General features: G+C 36.5%; 1 protein-coding gene across 1 annotated transcript in view; it reads right to left on the bottom strand.

The window, feature by feature from the left end:
* LOC148081746 (uncharacterized) overlaps window positions 1–26,342 on the bottom strand; it is a 57,435-nt gene that overhangs the window by 18,497 nt on the left and 12,596 nt on the right. The window contains exons 15-26 of the mRNA XM_087788756.1: window positions 26,202–26,255; window positions 26,083–26,136; window positions 25,611–25,664; window positions 24,968–25,021; window positions 15,069–15,113; window positions 11,754–11,798; window positions 11,624–11,677; window positions 10,859–10,912; window positions 10,190–10,243; window positions 4,266–4,337; window positions 4,163–4,198; window positions 1,785–1,829 (exon numbers count right to left, since the gene is read on the bottom strand). Coding sequence (XP_087644882.1) covers window positions 1,785–1,829; window positions 4,163–4,198; window positions 4,266–4,337; window positions 10,190–10,243; window positions 10,859–10,912; window positions 11,624–11,677; window positions 11,754–11,798; window positions 15,069–15,113; window positions 24,968–25,021; window positions 25,611–25,664; window positions 26,083–26,136; window positions 26,202–26,255 — 621 coding nt within the window. The remainder of the gene's footprint in view (window positions 1–1,784; window positions 1,830–4,162; window positions 4,199–4,265; window positions 4,338–10,189; window positions 10,244–10,858; window positions 10,913–11,623; window positions 11,678–11,753; window positions 11,799–15,068; window positions 15,114–24,967; window positions 25,022–25,610; window positions 25,665–26,082; window positions 26,137–26,201; window positions 26,256–26,342) is intronic.

Here is a 26,342-nt window from a genome sequence, read left to right as displayed (position 1 = left end):
CCGATCACGATACATGTGTGATGATGCGGTATATTGCGATATATTGCGATATTGTAGTAACAACAGTATCATGTTTCTTTTAAAGAAACAACACATTTATCTGGCTTTTAAAACAAATAAATGATCAAACATGAAAGTGCTTGTACTAAAGTGCTCCTCAAAATATTAACAATAAATGTAACTTATACTTACATTGAACAATGAGGTGCATTAAACGGTCTTGAACAACCTGGTGCAACATGCAATATCCACTATCTGTTTTATCTTTAAATTTTGTTTAAAAGCCTAAATGAGTCCAAACATCTGCTTTAAAAGCTGCTCCAGTCTGGTGTATCCTTTCTTTTTCAGTCTTGGCAGGAAGGAAATTGCAAATGATGCCAACTAGTGACCATAACTCTTAAATGCAGCACACAAATGAATAAACACTGTCAAATAATTGTAAAATTAAAGACATATAATTAAAACATAAAACCATTGTCTTTTTAGCTGTTGAACTATTAACCATAAAATGTCTGTTAAATTAAAATAAAATGTTATTTTAAAAAAAAATACAGTGCTTTTGTATATCAATACAGTATCGGGAAAGGAAATATCGCGATATATCGTTATATCGCTATTTTCTAACACCTGTTATTACTAGTAGACACCAGTGATTTGTTGATAAGGCCTCATGAAACAACTGATGGGGTTTCATGATACACTGTCTTCATTTTAAAAAGGCAAAGAGATGGAATTCTCGGTTTGAAAATGATGCCAGGTTTCATTGAAATAGTTGAACAGAGTCAGAGATTATTAAGCAGAGAGTGCCATCTGGTGGTCTTCCAAAATGAAGACACTGTATCATGATACCTGTTTTATCATGAGGCCCCAATATCCCTAATTGTTCCAACCCAATCCCTAATTGAAGTTTTTCGAATCTGGCTCCCGTCACAGTGTTATTGCATTGTCGTGAAAACAGAAGTGTCTCCCGCCTTGCTGCTTCATTCCAGAAGTGTCAAACAAGAGGATGAAGCTTCAGATGTTTCATGAAGCCTCATCAATCTACCAATTTAAAAGCCCATCACAAGTAGTCAGCCATATAAAGTTAAGTTTCTATTAACAGTTCAAAATCCTCCTCACCAGCTTGAAGTCTCAATTAAAGTCAGTCTAAACCGACAGAACATTTGTCAGGGATTGTTTCATGTCCGGTGTCAGAGGGAGCTACAATTCTGTGGCATATAATCAGCATAAAAAAAGGACAGTCAGCGTTGCAGAACCGCCATCTGCCAGTTAATTTCCACACCCATTTGACTATAAACTTCATTTTTCATGGTCCGTGTAAACAAAGAACAATAATTAATTGTGCCGTCTTGAGATCCAGCAGCCAGCATGAATGTCATTTTAATGATATGCATGAACAGCAATTAGAAGTGCTGTAATAGCGCGCCGTGACACATCAGTCACGCCGCACTCGCGCAGAGTCGTCCACGTGTTTTTATAAAGACCAAGAGGAGGCGTGTTTTCTCCCCATAGTCTGCGATAATAACTGGTAAGATCCCGCAGCAACATATTGTATCCATTTTAATAATAACCACAGCTTAACCATATGTTTAAATGTACAGACGAAATAAGCAGCGTTTGGTCTAATCGTGGCGACTTTGAATAATCGCCTCATCTTGCTGCCCTCTCCAGAACACTTTGTCCCTGTATTCACACTGACTTCCCTAAAATACGCTCGACTTCGACAGCTGTTGAAGAACTATACTCTGCTGCCCCCTATAGAAAGCAAATGAAAACAAACTCACAGGTACCCCTGGATCTCCTGGCTCTCCATCTCTGCCTCGCTCTCCCTGCAAACACATGTATCAGACTTAAGTCAAGACTTTGTCAATTTTCTTTTTCCCCACACACACTTTTGTGTGTTGTTGTGTGTTTGGTAACCAGGGATATGTGCCACAATCAATGTTTTGTTAGAGGATGTTGTGACTGAACATTCTCAAGTGTGTGTGTGTGTGTTTGTGTGTGTGCGCGCATAAGCTCCTGCTCGTGTGTGCGTTAAAACAAAAGGTCATGATTACAACTCGCAGCCAATAAGAGAAACCCACCGAGAGGGGATGGGAATCGGCGAGTGGTGACCTTTAACAAACCACACTTTTTAGCTCGCGTGTGGCTTCGCAACCTCATCCTGGAGCTACTGCTACACACACACACACACACACACATATTCTCTGTCTTTGCTCCTCTGGGCCATCACTCTGTTCTCTGGTGCACATGAAGGCAACTGAGTGATTCACAGACTTTGTCCCACGACTTTGTTTCGCACACTGACAACAGCTGGAATTTCAAGTTGGTTCATCGTCTTCCTTTTGTAATTAAATCACCTTGTTTTCGGAGACGAGCCATTGATCAGTGGAACCTTTTGTCGCCGTGTTTGTGGGTTGTATGCGAGTCGAATCATTTCTCTTTCGCATTTTTATTAAAACACCTGCTGGCTGTTTGTGCAGCTGCTTAGCTAAATCTGATGAAACAACCTTTACGGAGATGAATTAGCGACACTGTGTTTGAGGATTAATCCATATGTACTTCACCTACCGGCAGTGTTTTCATATCATCGTGATTTAAAAACTGAAGCACCTGCAGCTACTTGTGATTGCTGTTTGTACAGAGATTTCCAGAGACGTGTTTGTCGCTCGTGACTCCTGCAGTTGCGGGGTTTGTTGATGTTGTTTTACAATAGGTTGTATTAATAATATAAAAAAAAGCCAAACTGTTGCATTCTTTAACACTTTTTATTTGTTTTTATTACTTTTCATTTACATTTAATCAGTGGCCATGTTATATACCGTGACTGTTGTGCAGGTCATGAAGGTATATTGAAGAAAGATGTTTTTAATAAATAAATAAAAGATTAATAAATAAATGTATATGCAAATGTGACAGATACAATGATGTTTTGTATTCCACTGGCACACAAATGTAATAAAGGAAGGAAATGTTGCAAGAGCGCCCTCTATGGAGAGGACCTTTATAAGAAATCTTACGTGCTATTAAAATTCAAACACATAATGACATTAAATGTTATTTATTGTATTATAGTACTGTTTAGAGGTGTGCTGCGGAGGGACTACTGTCCTGAACGTTAATATTTCCATGTGCAGGTACATTTTGTGTTTTGTGTTTATTATTCTTTTTCATTTATTACTTGTAGTGTTTTGTGTTGTTTGAATCTATTTTTTGCGTAAATTACTCTTTAATTTACACATGATACTTGGCGTTTGTTTTTGTTTTTAATAATTTACGACAAAACATGTAAATGTGATTCAAAAACATTCAAATTATACTTTGTATTTCTTTGCTTTTGACCTTTGAAGTTGACCTTGTAATTAATAATGAAAAAAGAAATGCAAGATAAAAGTGTTAAGTTTCATTGAAAAAAATATCTGTTTCATTTTTCAAGCATCTGAACTTACAAGTACAATAAAAGAGCCACGTTTGGTTACTGGCCCAGGTTGGGTAAATACTAGGGATGCACCGAAATGATATGATATTCCAAAATGCTTTGAAAACAACATAAAATGAGGTAACCAAGACATCGAGCATCAAAACAACAACAAAGAAATAACTTCCTGTAATATAGAATTGTAGAAAAAAAAACAGAAACTGTTCTCTATTAAGATCCACTGAGCTCATGATCTGTTCTATAAAGCCTATTATCTATTTATTATCTATTATGACTCGCTTTTGTGCAATACAAATAAGTTGTGTTCCATCGAGTACTCAAGTCAGCATTACACATTTTTAAATCACTAACAGTGAGTCTTTCTCTATTGTAATGGGAACTTCCACACTAAACATTTTCAATAGCTCTATAGTAAATACTTGTTTTTTTTTCTTTTTTTGAGCAAATCATTTTTCTACTAAGCTCATGCAGGACAAAGGGATGCATGGTCTTCATTCTCAATGGAAAAAGAAAGTTACATTTGCGACCAAAGGGATTGAAGTTATGAATATACTGTAAATGACAAAGAAGTGTTTTTATTTGGAATTAAAACAAAATGTTTTTCTGCCTTAATCAAATGAAAAGAACATTTAAAACTCGATTCACTTAATTTTCATTCAGCAATCAATAATACCAAACTAAATAGATGTTTCGTAAGGATTTTGTGTCAATGAAAAAAAATACCTGTTTTCCTTTAGGGCCCGTCTCTCCCGTCTCGCCCTGCCGATAGAAATATAGAACAATTGATAGATTTAAGACGATGTTGACGACGATGGCAGTTACTTACCCTATGACCTTTAAAGCCCGGGAGCCCAGAAGAACCTGGCAACCCGGGGAATCCTGGCTCTCCAGATGAACCCTGACAAAGTCAAACTATGTTAGTAGTTGGAATTTTTTTCCGATGATGATCAAATATTCATTCACGCCTCCCACACCTTCCACTTTTTCGTAAAGAATTAATAGGATGTTAACATCAATATATAATGTATTATTGATTTATATTGAGAAGATTGTCTCTAAAAAATGTGTGATTGTTTTTTTTGTGAGCCCGCAGCAATATTATGATGCTAAAATGATATATTTAAAATATATATATTTAATAACAATATTTAAAAATCAATACACGTACAATGTAATTGATTAAATTTTCTTCATTAAAAAAGGGGCACCATCCTGTATATTCTAAACTTGCCTGAATATTTATAATTTTTTATATTTCACTTGGCCTGTTATCTCAGTTTTTAACTATATTTTTATTAAAAAATAAAAAATAAAATATCTTTTCTATATTTTTTGTCTTTTTTATGACAAAAGGAGTCATGTGAAAACACCAAGAGGTGAAGCCGATAGTGTTCGCAAAACTCTGTCTTCAATACTCAAATTGACCCAAATTGTCGCCAATCAAATGGCTGCTGATACCATCTTTATTTCTATTTTGAAAACACCGGAAAATATCCGCAGGAATCGCTAATCAAACAGGACAGGATGACATTTCTGGTCATAACTCTGCAAAAAACGTTTCCCCTCACCGGTGACATTAAACTCGAGCTGTCATTGACAGTGAAAGTCAACTGCAGTCTGGTGGAATAAGAACTGGCTGACAGGATCAGAGGGAAGAGAGAGAAAATGAGGTTGCTTCAGGGAAGAGAAAGCTGTCACCCGAATCACACCCTGATCCCTCAGAGGGAATTAATAGTGCCCTCAGTAATCCCGGCCGCTGTTTGAATTTTCAAGACCTCTCTTTTAAGTGTCCAAAAGTATTGGCCCCTTTCAGAAACCTGTGATAAGGATGCCGCCGCCACAACTTTTTATGGCGTCGTTTTCCAACTCGAGCATCTTTTGAAGCACGAAATAAAACATTTGTTTTCAATGAAATGCATTCTGCTGTTACACCGAGGTGATGCATGAGAGGAAATAGATTCTTATTACTGATGGAACGTCTCAGGGTCACGGGATTACCGTCTCATGTCCTGATCCTAAGCTTCAGAAAGGGATTTTGAGGTGACTATAAAGAAGGCCGTTTGTTAAGAAAACCGTGATTGCCGGAGTGCGACGTCGACTTTGGCTAATGCCGTCCGGGTCCTGATGGACCGTTGACCGGGGATCCCTGACGCGAGAGTATCCCTCCATCGCTGGATTCACGCCTCCTTGATTGATCGCTCCCACGAGAGTGAAGGTTGGCCGATACATATCTACAGCGCTCGGCAACAGCTCGCCATTTTGTCATGTGTGGAAAAACGTCCTGGATGTCCAGCGTTAGACATCTATATTTGACAGGACCTGGACTCAGAAACGGGCGGATGATTCTCCTTTTTAAATGTCACACTCACACTGGATTTAAACAATGATAATTGATTGATTGGAGATCGCCACCTACTGGACTTTATTAGTTAACCTGAAGTTTAATCACTACGATGATGGGCACCAGTAGCGGTTTTAGGTACGGGCATTTTTTCATGACATACGGGGGGCGGCACGAGCGCTTGATAACAAAAATTAAAATGCGCCTCTGCAACACAGATTTGTATGAGGCGATCTGGCGCCCCCTGCTGGAGCTGTTCGCTGACAAGGTGCAGCTGTGAGTGAGAGAAGAAAGGAGGGGGGGCGCGGGGGACACTTCACCTCTGGGTCTCTCCAAATGATCGGACGGGGATTTGGACAGTAGAATGCTCGTCCAGGAAATCAAGAACTTCCCTAAATTGCCATCAACAACAATGAGCCTTCTTGATCTTATCACTTTCTTGCACGATAAGGATCTATCAGAGATCTATCCCAACTTTTGGACTGCTCTCAGGATAGCACTTACTCTGCCAGTCAATGTAGCTCAAGCAGAGAGAAGCTTTTCAAAGTTGAAGTTGATTAAGTCATACCTGAGGTCAACCATGTCTCAGGAACATCTCACTAGCCTTGCTGTTATCAGCATCAATCACACAGTAGGGGAGCAGACCTCCTATGATGACATCATTGATGATTTTGCATCAAGGAAGGCCAGAAAGGTCAACTTTTAGCATTCGTGTTCTGGTCTCATTGGAACAGTGTAATATATATATATTTTTTTTTTTTTGAGTGTGTTATTTGTGTGATGAAGGATTTGTGCTATTAAGAATATTGTTCCTATATTTTATTTGTATATTATTTTTTATATTATTTTTTTTATTTCATACATCTGATATATTTTGCAATATTTATGTATATAGAATACATTCAGAAAGTTTATACTGTTTTGTGTAATAAAACACATCGTTATTGTAAGATATTGTGGCATGTCTGATATCTGTCGCGGTCGGCCAACATTTGATTCTGATAGACTGTAAAAGTGATGCAAATTTCTATTTTATTATGGGTTTTTTTGCTCCAAAAATTGTAGATAACTGATGGGAAAATACTTACTGAGCGTGTTGAGTGTTTTCATATTTGTTCAACCACTGGAAACTAAATGTTAACCTTTGCTCTCGTTTCAATCACTGCTTTGTCCGAGGAATGTCTCAGGATGTTGTAAGACTCGACCGATTCAATCAGATAAGAAGAAACATTGATCTTCCATCTGTTACATTTAACAACATCGGTTGTGGTTTCCTTGTGACTGAACTCTGTCCTGTTTCACGGGCAGTAGATAACGTATGCTCACGTATAAAGGTGCGACTGATACAGTCGAGTGAAAATGGGACCATCTAGGGAGAGGGTCTTGTATTCATCTCTCGTTATAATGAGTAAACTGTTGTGACTTTGAATAAAATCTTCTTTTCTTTATAGTTTTAAGTCAGATTCCAAACCTGAAAATAACTTAAAGGCATCTTCAATTTAAATCAAACACAGTCTCATCACATCCAAATACCTCCGTACTTTCTGTAATGTGTACTGACAACGCAAGAGACTTGAACTAGACTATGACCGTCATATGGGTTTAAATTTCTGCCTGAAATAATAAAAAAATAAATAATCCAAACATGAGGGTGAGTAGGAAAGGAGTTTGAATTTCGTTTGAAAAACCCCTTAAACCCAGTGGTGGGCTATTATATTTCCTCAGGGGCAACATTATATACTGTGGATGTTATAAGGGGCCGTCAAGCCAAAGGAAGAAAGGTACAAATAAAGAATTGAATATCATAAATAAATAAATAAATAAAGGGACATTCAAATTTCAAATTCATATTTTATATATATCTTTTTTTTTTTAAGATTCGAAAAAAACATTGTGTATTAAATATATTTTTTCATTTAAAATCAAATGAAAAACAAGTGTTATTATGCCATTATTTCATTAAATCAATTAATTATTATTTTCTATACATTATATATATATATATATATATTTATTGAAAAATATTATATTAAGCACTGCGAGCAGTATAAAACAAATACAAATAAAAGGCAAAAAAGAGGAGAAAAAAATATATCCAAACAAAAATCTTTAGAAAAATATACGTACAAAAATGCATGATAACAAATGAAATTAAAACCAGAGGTAAATAAAATGTGTAATAATTAATCTTATATATATTTTGTTTTAAAATATCATATAAAACCACTAAAACAAGGATATTTAGGGAAATATATTTAGGGTTGAACTAGTCATAGTATTGATAAATACTGATTAATTATAAATGATATTATAAATCGCCATTTTTATAGTATTATTTTAGTTCATGCGGGGCCATATAGATGGAATCGGGGGTCCATGTGTCTACTTAAACCTGTTTCATTTACTTAATTAAAACCCAAAATGATACTAACAGATTGTAACTCAGTCAATTACAATTTACAAAATGAGGCCCCAAAGTACTACTGAAAATGTTCAATATTACTTAAGTTTTTGGCGTCAGATAAACCTGAACAATACCCAACACTACCGATGAGGCAGTTAATTCTTTACAAAGTTCCACTCGATGGCATGTTCTGATCCGTTGTTGAATGTTTTGAACGCCACCCAAGAATGAAGCTGTTTCATGAAGCTCCATGAGCCGATCACAAGATCTTGCTCCTGCTCCAGAACCAAAAAACCTTCAAGGAACTATGGACTAATTTAAAACATTTTAAGCAAACACACATTTCAACAGCAAATAAAAAAAACATTTAGCTTAAGAGACACATTTGTATTGTCTGTAAGAGTAATAGCTATTATTTTAATGGCAAAATAACTTCAAGTTGATGAACTGAACGCCAACAGTTTTCATCTGGCTGCAGCAGATCATCTGGATTTAAGATGTTTTCGATGGACTCAACAGACGCACACTTCAACTTCTGCTTAATGTCACTTTGGAAATCATGGTTTGCTAAAGATCCTGAAAGCTACTGTAACTGTTCAAGGTCACATTCCATTCTTATTTCTCTCAGAATGCTAATATATTCATAGAAATGGAGATCTGCGTCTGAACACGTCTCGGTGAGCCACCTGTACATGTTATCATACCTTCAAGGCATTTTCATTCAAAACTAATTCAACCGTCTCTCTCTCTCCGCTAATGTCTTTCTCCGGTAGGAGGTTTCAACGTTTTTCACGGAGATGTCAAGTCACTTTGTTGGTCTGTGAGGTGACGCACGACACATATGACTCAAAAAACAAATCGTCTCGCTGATGGATTACCACGTCAATGTACAGTTCAGAAGCATCAGTGTGTCTCGATGCCCTTAAAAGCATCCGATATGTCGCTTCCGTTAGCTTGGAAAGCATCAGACGTGACCTAGATAAACCAGTTTGGATGAAAATGTCTTGACTGGGCGCTGATGGCAATCAACCCCCGCTGCCTTAATAAGTGTGTTGCCGCCGTAGCGTCGGCATCTGCCAAGTGTGCTTGTTATCTGAAACTTTCCAGAGTTGATGTGACTGAATTTGCATTTTTAAAAATTCATTAAAAAAGGATGAGCCTTGAGAGATCTTCTTTTTTTCTTTTTTTTTTGTCGGATTCTGCTTGTTATCTCGCCTGATAGTATCAGTGAAATTAAAACTTCACTATAAATTTACTTTTATGATGGATTTTTTTTTTTACCGCTATGCACATTATGAAACCTGATGCAAGATGGAAAAACAGGATTCTTTGTGCGTAAGTGTCGGCTCTTCACCGTCAGCAGAGGAATATAATGTAAAAGTCTATAATGTCTTTTTTTGTTATCAATTTCCGTGAACACGCTAACGTAAAGTACATGGAGGTTGAGTCACTGATACGAGCATCAGCACTCATCTTCTTCTTTTGTGTATTGTTGTTCAAGGAGAGACAGAATTAGCAACAACATTACAGCACAAACAGCTGCAATAAGTTGAATTTTTAGAACTTTTAAATTGGTATTTTAAGTAAGTAAGTAAGTAATATTTATTTATAGAGCGCTTTTCGAGACCAGGGTCACAAAGCGCTTAAACAATCAAAACAATTCTCAAAAAAGTACATACTTTAAAGATCAAGATAATACTGAGAACAACACAGGAGTTCGAGAAATTCAAGGAAAAGCCTGAACAAATAGAAACGTCTTAAGATGTTTCTTAAAGGAGTCAGTTGATAAAAAAAAAACAGTTAATAAAAGAGACCAAAGGGCCGAATTAAATCTGCTTAAGGGCTGCAAACAGGCCTGACTTGTAGATATAGTGCTGCAGATTTTTCCGGAAAGATAAAGAAGCTGTACATATTGCAGTATTGATAGTTTTTTTTGAGTGTTTCTATTCATTAATTGATTGTTATCCATCACTTGCTTAAGATGGGCCACAATAAATCCTCTTACCTTTTCACCTGGTGGACCGAAAGGACCAGCAGCCCCTGGATCACCACACTTTCCCTTAATGAAGCAGAAATGATGGAAAGTTTCATCATCAAAAAATCATAACATTGCTTTGTGCCGCAGAAAAAAACGTGGAAACAGACTATAAATCAAAGCTCAAGTGTATTGAACAGAATGTGCGCTGGTCAATAATGGGAAATTGCTCTGTAAGGTCTCATTCTCCATCAACTATATACAGTACTGTCAACAATCCATCCACGGACGAAAGGTTAATGCCACTGCCTCGCTCTGTCTCAGGAATGTTTGATCACTCGCACATTTTGAGCCACGTGTCGGCGAGCAATCACTGTAATAAATGGATGAAAGGATAGCCAGGCAGATAAGACATCAGCAGATAAGGCCGGCTCAATCGATACTTCAATTAAAATGACTTTAAAGAGCTGTTTTGTTGTTGTTTTTTAAAGGTGAAATGTTAGTATCCTGATAAGATCAGTAAACTGAACATCCTCTCATCACCGTGACAACGAAAAAATATAAAAATGCCACCTTTGAATAAAATGTACAATGGCAGCATTTCAAATGGTTTAATTAAGTTTGACCGCTATTTGAAAAGCGTTATTAAGGTTCTTTATAAGATCATATTTTTAATTAAAAATGATGAGCTGAACAGACCTTGGGTCCCTCTTGACCAAACTCTCCTGGCAGCCCACGAGGCCCCTGGACTCCCTGCGTGGAGACAAAGGTATAAGTAGAATCATCACATTAGTGAAAGAAAAAAATAAGAGGGTACACATTAATCAAGGGAACTGCAAATATCCCAAAATAAACTGATAGTTGTCCTGCGTTTTTACGCCTCCTACAGACAGTAGTACCCTATTTCAACCAAACGGGGGCAGCAAAGGCCCATCTCCTGAAAGCAAATCGTTATATAATGACCACTGACAGGTGATGAGAATTTTACTGACCACATCATGGCGGAGAAAGATTTATTGAGACACTTTTTGTTTCCAACCCATGAGTCATTGAGAAACAAAATGGGGATAATGCGGGGAAACACTAAAATAACACATCCTTAATCTGAATGAATGAACTGTTATCATTAAATATTTTGTTTCTTTTTATATGTGGATGTGCTGACAACAAATTCCCAAACAAAAATGATCAGTGGAAATCAAATGTATTAACCCATGAAGGTCTGGATTTGGAGTCACAATGGAAAAACTACAGGCTGATCTAACTTGACTTTGACAACAATTGTTTAAATGTACGTATTGACAAATGGGAATCGACTTGTAGGTGATTCAGGAGAAATATTTACTGTTTTAAAATAACACAGATCTACAAAACGACATGCTCATTTTCCTCATATACAATCCCCCAAGAAGGTAAAATGCATGCAGTGTGTGCCATATTTAGAAATAAATCAAGGTGACAGACCAGCAGCCCCTTTAATCCAGGCGCTCCTGGGGGCCCTGGGGACCCCTGCTCTCCCTGCAAAACAAATAGGGTGATCAAGTCTTGTGATATTTTTTAAAGAAAAAGTACTTTGGTGAGAACATTAATCTACCTGAGGTCCCTCCAGTCCTGCTTTTCCGGCAGGTCCAGGAGCCCCCTGACGACAGAAATAAAATCATGAGCATTAAAAACTGGTTTTCAGGTGCAAATAAACACTTATCAGAGCAAAGGGCCTCGCGTGCTGTCACGCTGGTAAAACAGCGACATAAACAGACTGAATTAAACCAAAAAACCGACACCAACTTGACGAGGAAAGAGGTTTTAACACATTTAACAGGAATAAAAGTTTATAGTGGAAAATAGCCGCTAGAATACATTAGGAGTGTTGCACACTTTTATATGAGCTTTGTTTTCTGCGGGTGTGACAGTGATGCATTTTGCAGGCTGGAATTTAGAGACAGAACATGTTAAAAGCTAAGCTTGTTATTTTAGTATCTTCTCACTGGAAGACATAAAATACAATTCAACCACAGCATTCTTTTTTTTACTCTAAAAGCAATACATGCAGATATGTGGCTTTATTGGAATTAATAATGTATATCCGAGTCAGCAGAAGCAAGAAAGTTAATGCATGTTTTTTAAAAAAACATGTCCTCATACAACAGTTTGCAGGTTTTTGTTTGTGTGTTATTTGTCGTACGGTTCGTGGGCGGTGACTTTACTGGCAGATGTTACTGCTAAGACGCGCCACCGAAAAACTTTATACGTTGATGGATCTTTATCCGACCACTTGAAACTGAGTTTTAAACGGACAGAATGCTGAGTTAACAGCATAATGGCATAGAGTGAGACAGTAAAATAAATACTTTTGATGAAAAATAAAAGATACTTGGCGTTAATTTGGATTTTATCTTAATTAATATTTATATTTCAAGATGGCTGATGCTGTTAAAAAGCACTTTACACCATTATCTTTAACAACAGTTGATTTTATTGAGCTAAAATAGTCAAACAAAATATAGCCCCAAAAATGAGTTTGAGATTTATTGACCAGATGGTCAGGAAAACATAGTCAATACATTTTAAATATGAAATGTTGTTGGGGATTTTTTTTTTCAATACATGTTCATATGTAATTTTTTGTATATAGTATATATTATCTGTATTAGGTGTTGAATTTATTTATTTTTTAGGAACACTGTGCATGTACTGTGTATTTTCTTCTATTCTTTTGTGCATTTACATGTCCGGCTTTATTTATTCATATAAGTGTAACTATGTGTGAGTTTAATTGTTTCACCATCTTATAACATATGCAAGGTTTAAATAAATGTAGTTGACTGACTATAATTTGCTGCCACTTATTTACAGTTGAAACCAGAAGTTTACATACACTGTATAAAAAGAAACATTCACATGTTTTTTGTCATTGTTTTACATGAAATCAAAATAAACATTTCGGTTTTAGGTCAATTAGGATAACCAAAATTATTTCTATTTGCTAAATTCCAGAATAATGACATTTTTTTTATTATTTTCTTAAGTATTTTCTTTCTTATTTTCATAAGTTTACACACTATGGTTACTGAGCCTTTAAACAATTTGGGAAAGCCAAGATGATGTTGAAATCATGTCATTGGAAGCTTCTTATAGGTTTATTGACAACATTTGAGTGAAATATCACAAGAAAGTCAAAAGAAATCAGCCAAGACCTATACATACAGCCAAGGAAGAGGATGGTGGACTTGCATAATTGTGGTGCATCCTTGGGTTCAATTTATAGACGCCTAAATGTGCCACGTTCATCTGTGCAGACTATTGTACACAAGTAGAAACACCATCATGTCGCTCAGGGAAGGAGACGGTTCTGTGTCCCAGAGACGAACATGCTTTGGTCCGAAAATCAAGCCAAGAACGGCAGCGAAAGATCTTGTGAAGACCCTGACTGAAGCTGGTAAGAGTGTATCATTATCCACAGTGAAACCAGTACTGGACCGGCGTGGGCTGAAGGGCCACACTACCAGAAGGAAACCATTACTCCTTAAAAAGCCAGAATTACAGTTTGCAAATGCACACATGGACAAAGATCTTAATTTTTGTTTCCTCTGGTCTTACGAAACAAAAATGTAACTGTTTGGCCATAATGACCATGGTTACGTTTGGAGGCAAAAGGGGGGGAAGCTTGCAAGCCTGAGAACACCATCCCAACTGTGAAATACGGGGGTGGCAGCATCATGTTGTGGGGTTGTTTTGCTGCAGGAGGGACTGGTGCACTTCACAAAATAGATTGCATCATGAGAAAAAAAACATTATGTGGAAATACTGAAGCAACATCTCAAGACATCAGCCAGTGGCTTAAGGATGACAAAGTCTGTGTTTTGGAGTTTCCATCACAAAGCCATGACCTTAACCCTATTGAAAATGTATGGGCATGTGTGAGCAGGACGGCCTACGAACTTGGCTCAGTTATACCAGTTCTGTCAGGAGGAATGGGCCACAATTCCTGATAAATACTGTGAGAAGCTTGTGGAAGGATATCCAAAACGTTTGACCCGAAGTCATACAGTTTAAAGGCGATGGAACCAAATTTTCCTTGATTTTCCTGTTGTGTTATCAGTTTTTATCTTGATCTTTAAAGTATATACTTTATTGAATATTGTTTTGATTGTTTATGCGCTTTGTGACCCTGGTCTGGAAAAGCGCTATACAAATAAAAAAGAAAAAAAAAGAAGAAGAAGAAATACTAATGAGCTGTATGTTAACTAATGACTTTGAAGAAAATAATAAAAAAGTATCTAAAAAATTATCTTTGTCATTATTCTGGCATTTAGCAAATACAAATAATTTGGATTATCGTAATTGACTGCAACAGGAAACCTTTATTTTAATTTAATGTAAAACAATGACAAAAAAAATGTTTATGTGTCTTTTTATTCAGTGTATGTAAAATTCTGGTTTCAACTGTATTTTCTACCACTTATTCCTGTATCTCGGCCGCAGGGGGCTGGAGCCTGTCCCAGCTATCTAGGGTGAGAGGCGAGGGGAACCCTGAACAGGTAAATAGTCTGTCGAAGAGACATACAGAGGAACACAACCGCTCACAACTACAGAATACTTAGAGTACACATAAACCTCTTTTATAATTTTGGGAACTTTAGAGTTAAAAAGCACAAGGAGAACAAAAGACCTTAAGAGATTAATTTGAATTGTATGCGAAGGAGGATTACTACAGTTCTTTGTGCTATTATGGTATTTAATAATAGATTTTATTGATAAATATTTGTTTCTATGACTTTCTTCAAATTATAAATTGTTGTTGTTTGTTTGTAATTGTATGATACAACCCTACAGTTGCACAGTTTGATAATTACTCGGAGGGATACATTTTTGTTTTTAATGTGGTAGCACATGGGTCTCCTTCACTCACCGGGGGTCCTTGAGGTCCAGCTGCACCGATCAGTCCAGGGTCTCCCTTAAGGACACAGATCACAGGTTAGAGTTCAATCCATCAAGTACTTGTTTGAGCTAAGCAACACTCCCAAAATGAAGTTATTAACACAAGTTTTATTGAACAAGTGATAAAGTGATAGAGGATTACTGTTCACATCTGCATTGTTTTATATTAGCTCCAGCACATCTGTTCCATCTCACAAAGGCAGCATTTAAACAGACTCTTATTCGATACATCTGCTTCACTGACGCAGCACTTTCTTTTTACAAACTAGACTCGGTGGTCTGTGCTGTTATTAAAAGTGTATTTATTCTCAGACACGGTCAAATCCGCTGGGGTTTCTGGCGAATGTAAAGAGCAGGGTGGGAGCTGCTCTCGTGACGCATGGACACCGGCGGCGCTGCGTGGCCCTGTGGTCGCAGATATGTCGGTAAGTCGTCAGATCGTAAAAACACAAAAAGCCAAAGCGACAAACAAAAGCCAGAGTCGGGCCACAACACGACCAGCGAACGTTTGAACCAGCCGCAGGACACTGTTTGTGAACCAGGTTCTGTCGAACTCCACTACACAACACAGCACTGGCAGCTAACATGGGAAACAAGCTGTTAAACATATTCTGGTGTTTTTAAGAGCATGTTTTATTTTGTCGGCTTACTTTGTAACACTTGCTGAAACGGTTTTAGTGGAATACTCTGGGAGGCTTCAGCAAGTGTTTTAATGTCAAATAACTATCCAGGGATCAAGTTAATTCACAAATCATCCATATCTACATCTATACATCTAGATTATCTATAGATCTATAATTCTATCTTTAGATCTATACATTGATCTTAAGAAATATACATCTATACAGCTTTATAAACATCAACATTATCTATACGTATATACGTCTATCTATATAGTTCTACATTGATCTTAACAAATATACATCTATACGTCTAACTAAACATCTTCATTATCTATATATATGTCTTTATGTCTATGCATTGATCTAAACATATATAAATCCATTCATCTATACATCTATCTATACATCTATACATATACATTATCTATATATCTATAATTCTATCTTTATATCTAAACATTGATCTTAACAAATATACATCTATACATGTATCTAAACATCTACATTATCTATATGTATATACATCTATCTTTGTATCTATACATTGATCTTAACATATGTACATCTATACATCTATCTAAACATCTACATTATCTATACGTATATACATCTATCTTTATATCTATCCATTGTTCTAAACATATATACATCTATCTATCTATATAGCTATCTATACATATATCCATCTATCTATACATCTAAATTATCTATATATCTATAATTCTATCTTTTTATCTATACATTGATCTTAACATATATACATCTATACATCTATCTAAACTTCTACAATATCTATACGTATACACATCTGTCTTTATATCTATGCATTGATCTAAACATATAAACATCCATTCATCTATCTATCTATCTATCTATCTATACATTTATCAATTTGTCTTTACTTCTAAACATCTATTAATCTATTCCTACATCTACAGTATATTTACATCCATACATCTAAACATCTATATTTTTATAGGTCTATATTACCCCCCATCCATCTATCTATACATCTAGACATCTAAATATTAATCTATACATGTAAACATCTATCTTTTCATCTATACTGTACATCTATCTAAACATATATACAGTAAATCCATCCCTACATATATACATATGTACACCCATCTATCTAATGATTTTTTTTTTTAAACTGTCTCCAAAATACATTGAGAAAAGTCTTGAAATGCAATTTTGTTCTGCTTGTTTCATGTAAGACATGTGAAGGTCTGATTATCATTTGCAACATATAATGCTCTATATTAATATATATATTTTTTAATATATATAAAATTGTGTTGATTCCCCAAGTGCTGAAATAGAGATATAAAGTGTTACCAATCCACTCATTGGTAACACTGGACAATTGTTTATTGGAGTAAGTTTAGAATAAGATCTCCAGAGCTCTGAGAAAAAAAGCATGTAGGTCATTATCTGAAATTAAACAATTTATGAATGGTGTCGCCTTTTGTAAATAGTGAACTGTCAGGAAACATTTTGTGAACTCTGCATTAAATTGGCAGAATAAACTAGATTTGAGGCCGAGTGTTTTTACTTAGTCTTAAAATAACACTGAAAGTCGTCCCAAATACAGCCATACTGTTTTAAGAGGTCAAGTCTGACATGTTGGATTATAGTCACAATTACACAGAACCCAACAAATTTGGAAGCTCATAGTGGAAATAAGGCTCACATTATGGGAGAAGAGTAATAATGAGCCTCATCAAGAAATGCATTTTGACACATAATGTATTTTTTGTAGACATCTTTTTTTTGTTTGACAATGTTATTGTGCTTTGTTAATTGTATCTCTCTACTCTGCTATGTATTATGATATATTATTATATATATCTCAATCAGACAGAAGATGGCAGTAGAGTTGCTGCTTGTATAACGTTTCTGTTCTTTCTATAAAAGTTAATAAGCAATTCATTTATTAAAAAACATATCATGTGATCATGAGGTGGAGGTTGTTCACCTTGACCCGAACATTACAAAAGAATACTTCATACATTTGTTTTTGGCCACCAGGTCACCTTGACCAAGAGAAAGCACAAGGGTTTAAAGGAACATGTGACCAGGAATCAATCCCTGGACATGAAAGATAGATAGAAAGCACAAAATCCTAACCACTATCTTCCCTAGCAACCACATTTACATTAAAGTTATTTAATAGTAGTGCTTTAAGTTATGAAAGAAGCAGTATAAGTGAATATCATTCCATCAAAATCCCACTGGATCAAGAAGGAACACCACAAAAATGTAGTCATGTCTTTATTGTGTCATTACCAAGATTTCCTGAATTTTTCATTGAAATACATTCCAAAGTTTCAAAATTATTTTGTTATAATGAAAAGTTTGGATGAACATATCTCGATCACATCCTTGGCAGAGGCAAACAAGACAAAGTAAAATATGATCTAGATATGCAGTTTTGTGAAAAGAAGGCTTGCTATTACCGACTCGCTCACGGCTCTCAATCATGGTTATAAAGGTTTACTCAAAAATTGTGTGACAGTTGCTTATGCTAGCAGCACAGTCTCAGCTCCTGTTTTAATGTCTACTCTTGGTACGCAAGTAAAAACCAGAAAGGCAACAGACCTCATAATTACACAGTAGAGACGCCCACCACAGCCGCAATAAATGACAAGATGACATAAATCTCTGGCTGTAGAACAAGAGAAAATAGACAAGTGCACAGCCCAAATGTTCATGTTGTGTATTGTTACTCGCTACATTGTCATTACGCTTCCATGAACCCTGAGATATATATCAATAAACAAAAGATACAAGAGGAAGAGGGGCGTGAAAGAGAAGATAATTTGATGTTGTGCGTCAAAATAGATTTTGTGAATGAGGTTTTTCTGCTAGAAAATCTGAATAATCCTAATTCTACCACCCGTATAATGAGTTATATCCATTGATCCGTTGCAAGACGTCAGAAGCATATGTTTTATAATACACATGGGCAACCATGACAAAAAGTCTCGATGGGTCCTTAATGACAACATCCTGCCTCTTTGTCGCAGTATAATAGCCTCATCTCTGGGCCATTCATGATCCATTTGTAGAAAATGTGGATGCCTCAAAGCCATTTTAAGAACCTTTAGAGGCTGCCTCTGTAATAATTCAAGCATTACTTTAGAAACAGTTTGTGCACCTTGGAAAATGGAGTTTATAGATTAGTGTCCTCCTTTACCAAACCCATGGTCTTCTTTGGTTGTCTTCTTATACCTTAACCCCATTACGTCAATATTGTTTGTCGGAAACCGCATCCATCCATCCATCCATCCATCCATCCATCCATCCATCTATTTACTTTCATCTAATCAGTAATTTCTGAAAATTTCAATGAGACAATGAACATCTTCAACTATAACTATACTCCTGATTTCTCTTGACCATACTATAGGTCTGTTTGCTTGAAACTCTTCCTCGTCTCCCTTTAGTTCCGCTGTCCACATAGTAGTTTATTAATACTTTACTATACTTTTGTTTACTTCCATCTTTACAGCTCCTCCTCCCACACCTTATTTTCACTTCTATTCAATATAATGTCAATAAACCTGGTCGTCCATGAAGAGTTCTTCCTAAGCTTGTCTGTCTGTAAACAAGATGGGACTTATTATTACAAAGACCAGGAGTTTTTTGTTTCTCTCAGCAGATGATTTTTTTCGTGGTGTCTCACAATCAATGTATCCCAACATACTGTATCTTCCAATGATCTTCCAATGAACTTCCAATTAGTCGAGTCTAGTTGTCTATAGTCTTTTCCATATGTATGCATTAGAATCACAGCCATAATCTTGTCAGTGTAATCCAGTTTCAGTCGACCAAAAAAATGAACTTTTTCACATTATATGCTCACATTTTATTTGTTTTCATCAAGGTATTTTAGTGTATTTAAGTTATAACAAACACAAGTAATCAAGATTTTCTCTTTTACTCACTAAAAATCATTATAATGTCAAGAAACCTCATCATCCAATGAGACTTCTCCCAAACTTTATCTATCTGCAAACAAGATAGGATTTATCATTGAAAAATTTGGAAACCTCTCCTGCAACCTCTCATTTCAATTTACCCCATACCAAAAGTGTTGTTTCCACAGATCTCATTAAGGAAAGAATTTGACACCGACAACGATCTACTCTTGCCGAGAATGAGAGCCCTTCAGTTTCCAGAGGCCGTTATGTGCTTGTTTAATGTAAAGTCCAGTGTTTGAGGGTTGTCGAGCGATACTTGTCATTAGCCTTCTGCAGTTCAATAACACTCAATTACCCTTTATAATAACCCTAATTAATCATCTCATTCTGCATCTACCAGTACGTTGGTGAAGTTCAATATCATCATTAGATCCAAGGATTTATGAGTAGGCACCAGATGCTGTGAGCTTCTAGATCACTTCGGTTCAGAGCCACAGCTGATGCACTGTGATTGGCCGGCCACCTGTTAAGGTTGTCTCAGCCGAGCTGAATTTGTGAAAATGTTAAGAGGGTTTATTTTTTGAGCACAGGAATCAATCAGGCTTTGATCCACGTTTCTTTAGATGTAATCCTCAGTGTTTAACCTTCAGGGTCGCTGCTGTGCTACTATCTCTGTTGCACTTAATTACAGAACCAGTTGAAAATATTCCCCTTGTTAAATCTACATAGCTACAATTTGTTCAGTTAATTGTGGGATTTATCAGCTGCTTTCATTTTCACTGTTGTATGCATGAGTATAAAACCTGTTTGAAATCCTACTTCAGACATTCACCTTTATCCAATAATATATCCAGTAATATCAAAGATGTCATCAACTAAAGCTTTACACAAGTATTTTATATGGATATATGATTACAGAGTATGTTGAAGACTCCAGGGATTGTACAGGATATCTACATGTATGCCACATTAATACTCGGTGTGTTTGTCACAAGTGGGTGGACAGGAATGTTAACGTTTCACTAGAAATGCACTCTGAGCTCAGTGGCTTGTTTGTTGATCCCCTGTGGCACTTCTCTAAATCCAGATTATGTGGCGCTGTCTGGAATCCCGGCGATTCAATACATTCACACTAACACTGATGTGAAACACTGGTGATTGCTCCTGATGATAAGATTCCAGGGTTGAGTCAGTACTTGGATGACTTAGGTCAGTCTGTCAAACTGAGCCTGAGAAACCTGGGTGTTGTATTTGATAAAGACATGTCTCTTGTTCGACACTGCAGAAAACTGACCAGAAACTGTTTCCTTCAACTGAGAAAAATCTCTAAACTTAGGAAAATGTTGTCGGAACATGATCTGGAGCTTGTAATCCATGCGTTTGTTTCTTCTCGTCTGGACTATTGCAACAGTTTGTTTTCATGTCTTAACAAGAAGGAGCTGTCTCGTCTGCAGTTGATTCAGAACTCTGCAGCGAGAATTCTGACCCGCTCAAGTAGAAGAACTCACATCTCTCCGGTCCTTAAAACTCTTCACTGGCTTCCAGTTTCTTTCAGGATCAACTTTAAAATTCTGGTTCTTACTTTCAGATCTATTCATGGTCAGGCTCCTCCTTACATCACTGATCTGATCCAGCCTTACACCCCAGCTCGGGCTCTGAGGTCTGTGGATCAGAATCTACTTATGGTTCCTCGCACACGACTCAGGACCAGAGGAGAGAAATCTTTTCAGGCTGTTGCTCCTAAGCTTTGGAACGATCTTCCTCTCTCTTTGCGCTTGATGGATCTACTGACTCCTTTAAGAAACATCTTAAGACGTTTCTATTTGTTCAGGCTTTTCCTTGAAGTTCTGGAACTCCTGTGTTGTTCTCAGTATTATCTTGATCTTTAAAGTATGTACTTTTTTGAGTATTGTTTTGATTGTTTAAGCGCTTTGTGACCCTGGTCTCGAAAAGCGCTATATAAATAAATATTACTTACTTACTTACTTACATTCAATCAGGATAGTTTTTTCAAAAAGTGATTTAAAATTATGAGTTTAAAAATACATTTTCAGTAAATCTTGGTTTTTGGAAATTGGTACTGTTGTAATGTTGAGGGTAGTTGTTTCTCTGAGAGTACATTTTTTTGTTTGTCTTTTAGAAACTTTCCGGAAATATTGATGAATAAAGGAGTAAGGAGCAGATGATTTTCATGGGGTCTCGCAATGTATCGCAACATCTCATCCAATTTGTTTTGCTAAAACCGTCATATGTATTGCATGAATGCAGTTATTGAGGAAGGAATCTTAATGATTGCATTTAGAAAAAATGTCAGATATAATCGTATAATTAATCTTCAAAATTGCCAAAATGGAAGAAAACATTAGCCATAATGCTGTCGGTCTAGTTCAGATTCAGTCGACGAAAGGTTAGGACTTTTTCATATCATATGCTTACATTTAACTCTTGTTTTCATTAAGGTATTTTAGTGTATTTTAAGTCCTAACTAGCACAAGTAATCGACACTTTTTAGTCAAAATATTCTTATTTTTCTATTTAGACTAAAGAATACTGTGCATCCATTCCAACACAAATTATGCTTACCTTTTAGACACTGTGATTTTAATTGACACACCACACATTAACCACAGCATCATGAGTTTGCATGAGCAAAATTAACGTGTCATATTAATTGTATAGTGCGCTGAATATCTTTATTTAATTATTGAGGCCGACATCTTTGACCATCTTTAGTGTCACAGTCTTTTAAAGAACAATGGACATCAGCATATGATAGACACTTGTCACATTTCTATAAACATGCTAAGGATTTAAATGGAATTCAACAAACATCTGTTTTAAGGGATGGATCTACTGGGTGTAGGCAGAGAGGTCCTTCTCTTGAAACGTCACTCGGGAAAAATGTGCGACTAGAGAGAGGAAAAGTTACATTGACTCTAAATGATTGCTTAGCTTCTGAAACATTGTCATTTGAAGGGGAACGCTGCCCAGCAAAGTTCATTTTGTGGTACAGTGAACATGTTAACTGGTGCTCACGTCCACAATATCCAGTTTCCCACAGCAGAGGACATGACCCCAGTACCCTCTGCTTTAACAATCTAAAGGCACGGTTGTAAACAAGGACACGCTGTGATTACCCCAAACATACAAGCAACCTGATGTTCTACGGCGAGGTTTTTATCGCAGCTAATTGTCCGACTTGTTTTCACATCTGTTGCATTCCTACTGTGGTTCGGGACTAAAATTAGCATTTTAAAATCATGATTGACGCAATGATCTGAATTGAACATCGTATCGTTCACGTACAATTGCCTTGAATAACCACCAACATAACGTTTTATTTATGATTCCGGCGCTCATCACTATGGTAACCAGGCTGGTTCCTCGCAACAATTAAGAGGGTTAATGTGCCTTGACAGGTTGCAGGGAGATATTTTCAACTGTTTATTGAAGCTACAGCATCTGCAGAGAAAACTGTTCCAGGAACCGCTGATACGCTGAGGTATCTGGCAGAGCGATAAGGGTGAGACGCACAACTGTTGATGTGGCTCTTGTCTAGATAAGATTTGCTCCAATTAGGATCAAAGTCAATGACTTCCAAGTGGTTCCTCATTGGTCGGCTTTCACCGAATCGTTGGTACATTGACAGTGAAAACTTAAAAGTTGGAGGATAAATATAAAAAGTTGGATATGAGATAATTTTGGAAATATATCAGAAATATGTCAATATGGATATCACACTTCAAATCTTTCCCCGTGAAAATGCTGGTTGATGCCAAAAGTAAATATAGTTTTGAAATACAGAAGTGAAACCGTCACATAATAGTATTTTACTATATATAATAATATAGTCATTTTAATATATTATATTTGTCACTTCCTTAGGAATCTGTCCGTAGGTATGAGTGTGTTTGTGAATGGTTGTATTTCTTTGTTTGCCCTGCGACACACTGGCGTCCTTTCCAGGGTGTCCCCTACCTCTCGCCCGATGAAACAGGAATAAACTCCGGCCCCCGCAATCTTCATAAGGGATTTAACGGTACTGAAAATGAACGAATTCATATTTGTCGCTTCTGTTGTTTAGTTACACTGTACAGCTTCATCTTTCTTCCTTTAGATTTGCTTTTGGACTTTTGTTTTTTGAGGATGCTTTCAATATAAAAGAAACACACTCTCTTCTTCAGGACAAAAAAAAGATATGTATCTTATCTAAACCTGCAGGTATCGGCAGCAAGACAAGACTAGAACAGATAAATGTCCCTTTTACAAACGTTTACGTCAAAGTCCTCCATTGACAAGGCTTTATAGTTTGTTAAAACAACTCTCGTATGAAAGTGTCGACTGAATAGAACAGATGTGGCAGCAGAGAAACTGTGGTCACTGTGGCCATGAATGAAGAAAAACATGCACACATCTGTGAGCAGGAGTGCCCGCTCATACGCCCACCCGCTACAAGCGTGTGATGCTATTTTCAGTCCTCTCTGAACTTCTTTGAGCACTCGGGGCCGTCTGCTGCTCAGTAATTATGGACTCTTCCTGTTATCACAATAAATGACTTTCACCCGGAGTCTGCGAGTGTTCGAGAGCAAATGGAGGGAAGGTTCAGAAACATGAGAAGGAACCTTTGTGTTTTAAAAACACACATTAACTATTTATCTTTTTTGGATGCGGACCTTTTAACAAGAACATAATACAATAAGATCACATCACGCTAGATCCAAATATTACAGATTGTTCAAATACATGAAAACCTGTTGTTTAAAATTGCTTTAAAAACGATAAACCCCAATTTTCTTTCAAAACTCACCACATAAGAGCAATATTGGCCACAAAGAAAGACAATAGCTGTGAAGTGTGAAACACTAGTGATGGGTTGATAACTCTACGTGAAGCAGTTTCTTTTTTTTCAGAGCCCACTAATAATAGTCTTTATTTATATAGACTGACAGGAGTCACACAAGTGCTTTATCTAAGAGCAGAATTAGATGATTCAGTTCAACATGACAGCGTTAGGAACAGCTCAAAACATAATATTATAAAAACAAACACAGTAGGATGAAAAGCAACACATATCCCAGTAACAAATCCAGTTCAAATGAAAAACCACTTCAAGTGAAAACCAGATAGGGTACAACAGATATTGAAATTAAACCTTACATGATTTAATCAGAGGGCGCCACCTACTGAGCTGTGGAAAATATGTCACTGCTCCATGAATCTTCATTAGCCAATCACCATAAAACATGTGTTCTTTATCAACTGTTGATATTTTTTTAACCACAAATTCAATGGTTAGATGTAGCTTTTGAAGAGCTTACCATTGGTCCTGGCGTTCCAATAAGCCCACTAGGACCAGGCAATCCTGGATCCCCCTAAGATAAAAACACACAACCCTATAATAAGTACTGGACGTCTGGCTTCATTTATTTCCTTGAGCTCTACATTGTTGTCACTATGAAGCCTCATTGGCGGAGCCTTATTCACCTTATAACAGACACAAAGGCTGACTCTAGACCAGGGGTTTTAAACTCCATCCCACAAGTGGGCAAAATAGTTTAGCACTCTTATTTAATGGTAATTGTATTATATTTTATTGTATTTATTTTTAATCAACTTTATTTTATATAAAACATTCCTGTGTTTTTTTCAATACTGCCAATAAACGTTTTTTTGTTTCTAATTCTGTTCGTGGAACGTATTTAACAAAATGTCTTTTCAGTTTTTCTATGATTGGAATTCTTTGTATTGACATCTGTAATGGGGACAAGAGTTTGACTTTTTTTTTTTACATTCTTCTTCTACAGCCTTTCTAGCGTTTTATTCAGAGTGCCTTTTACAAACCATCCAGCCTTTTTATTTCCTGGTTATGCTTTTAAGATAAATAAAAATTTGAAACGCACACTGGAAATTTGCCGAGCCATTTTTATGTTCCTATACATAAATGCCAAACTTTAATCTCACCCTTAGTCCAGTTTGTCCCGCAGGTCCTTTTCCCCCTTTTTCACCAAGGACACCCTGCATGAATGAAAGAGAGACATCAGTTTCTTCACGATCATCATTTTACATCATTTTTTTGTACTCAGTCACGATACTAGAGTCACGCTGCTAATCCAGAAGTATCATGTACTTGACTGAATGTGAGGTGAAGAACAGAATTCAGAGATGCTGGAATGGGAGGAGATTGTTTAAATGGGTGATGAAGATTAGCAGTTCAAGTGATGGGAAAGCTTCACAGGACAGAAGTGAGATCAGTCATGATGTGCGTTTTACTAACATTAGTTTTAAGATAAGATTAAAGAAGTAACAGCTTAGATAGAAGGGTTATGACAAAGTTGGTGTTATGACTACAGTACTTGGTGGGTAATCATGATATGACTTGATGAAATTAAATTAAAAATAATATTGAGTCAATATGAATGTGTTTACATCTTACCTTCGGTCCCGGGGATCCTGGTTCTCCCTGGAGGCCCTGGTCTCCTGGTTCTCCCTTGAATAAACGCTTGTTGAAAGAAGCATGATTTTAACTTTAACTGTATCTATTTGCATTCATACCTTGTCTCCTGTGATTCCACGTTCCCCTTTCGATCCCGGTGGTCCATCTTCACCCTGCAACGATTCATTTCATAGTCATGAACTGACATATTTACTCTGTATGAATTTAGATGTATGAATCAGAATGATTCTATTCTATGT

The sequence above is a fragment of the Callionymus lyra genome, chromosome 4 (assembly GCF_982586985.1).
Source record: "Callionymus lyra chromosome 4, fCalLyr1.hap1.1, whole genome shotgun sequence".
NCBI lineage: Eukaryota > Metazoa > Chordata > Actinopteri > Syngnathiformes > Callionymidae > Callionymus > Callionymus lyra.
This window is presented reverse-complemented; position numbering and strand designations above follow the sequence as displayed.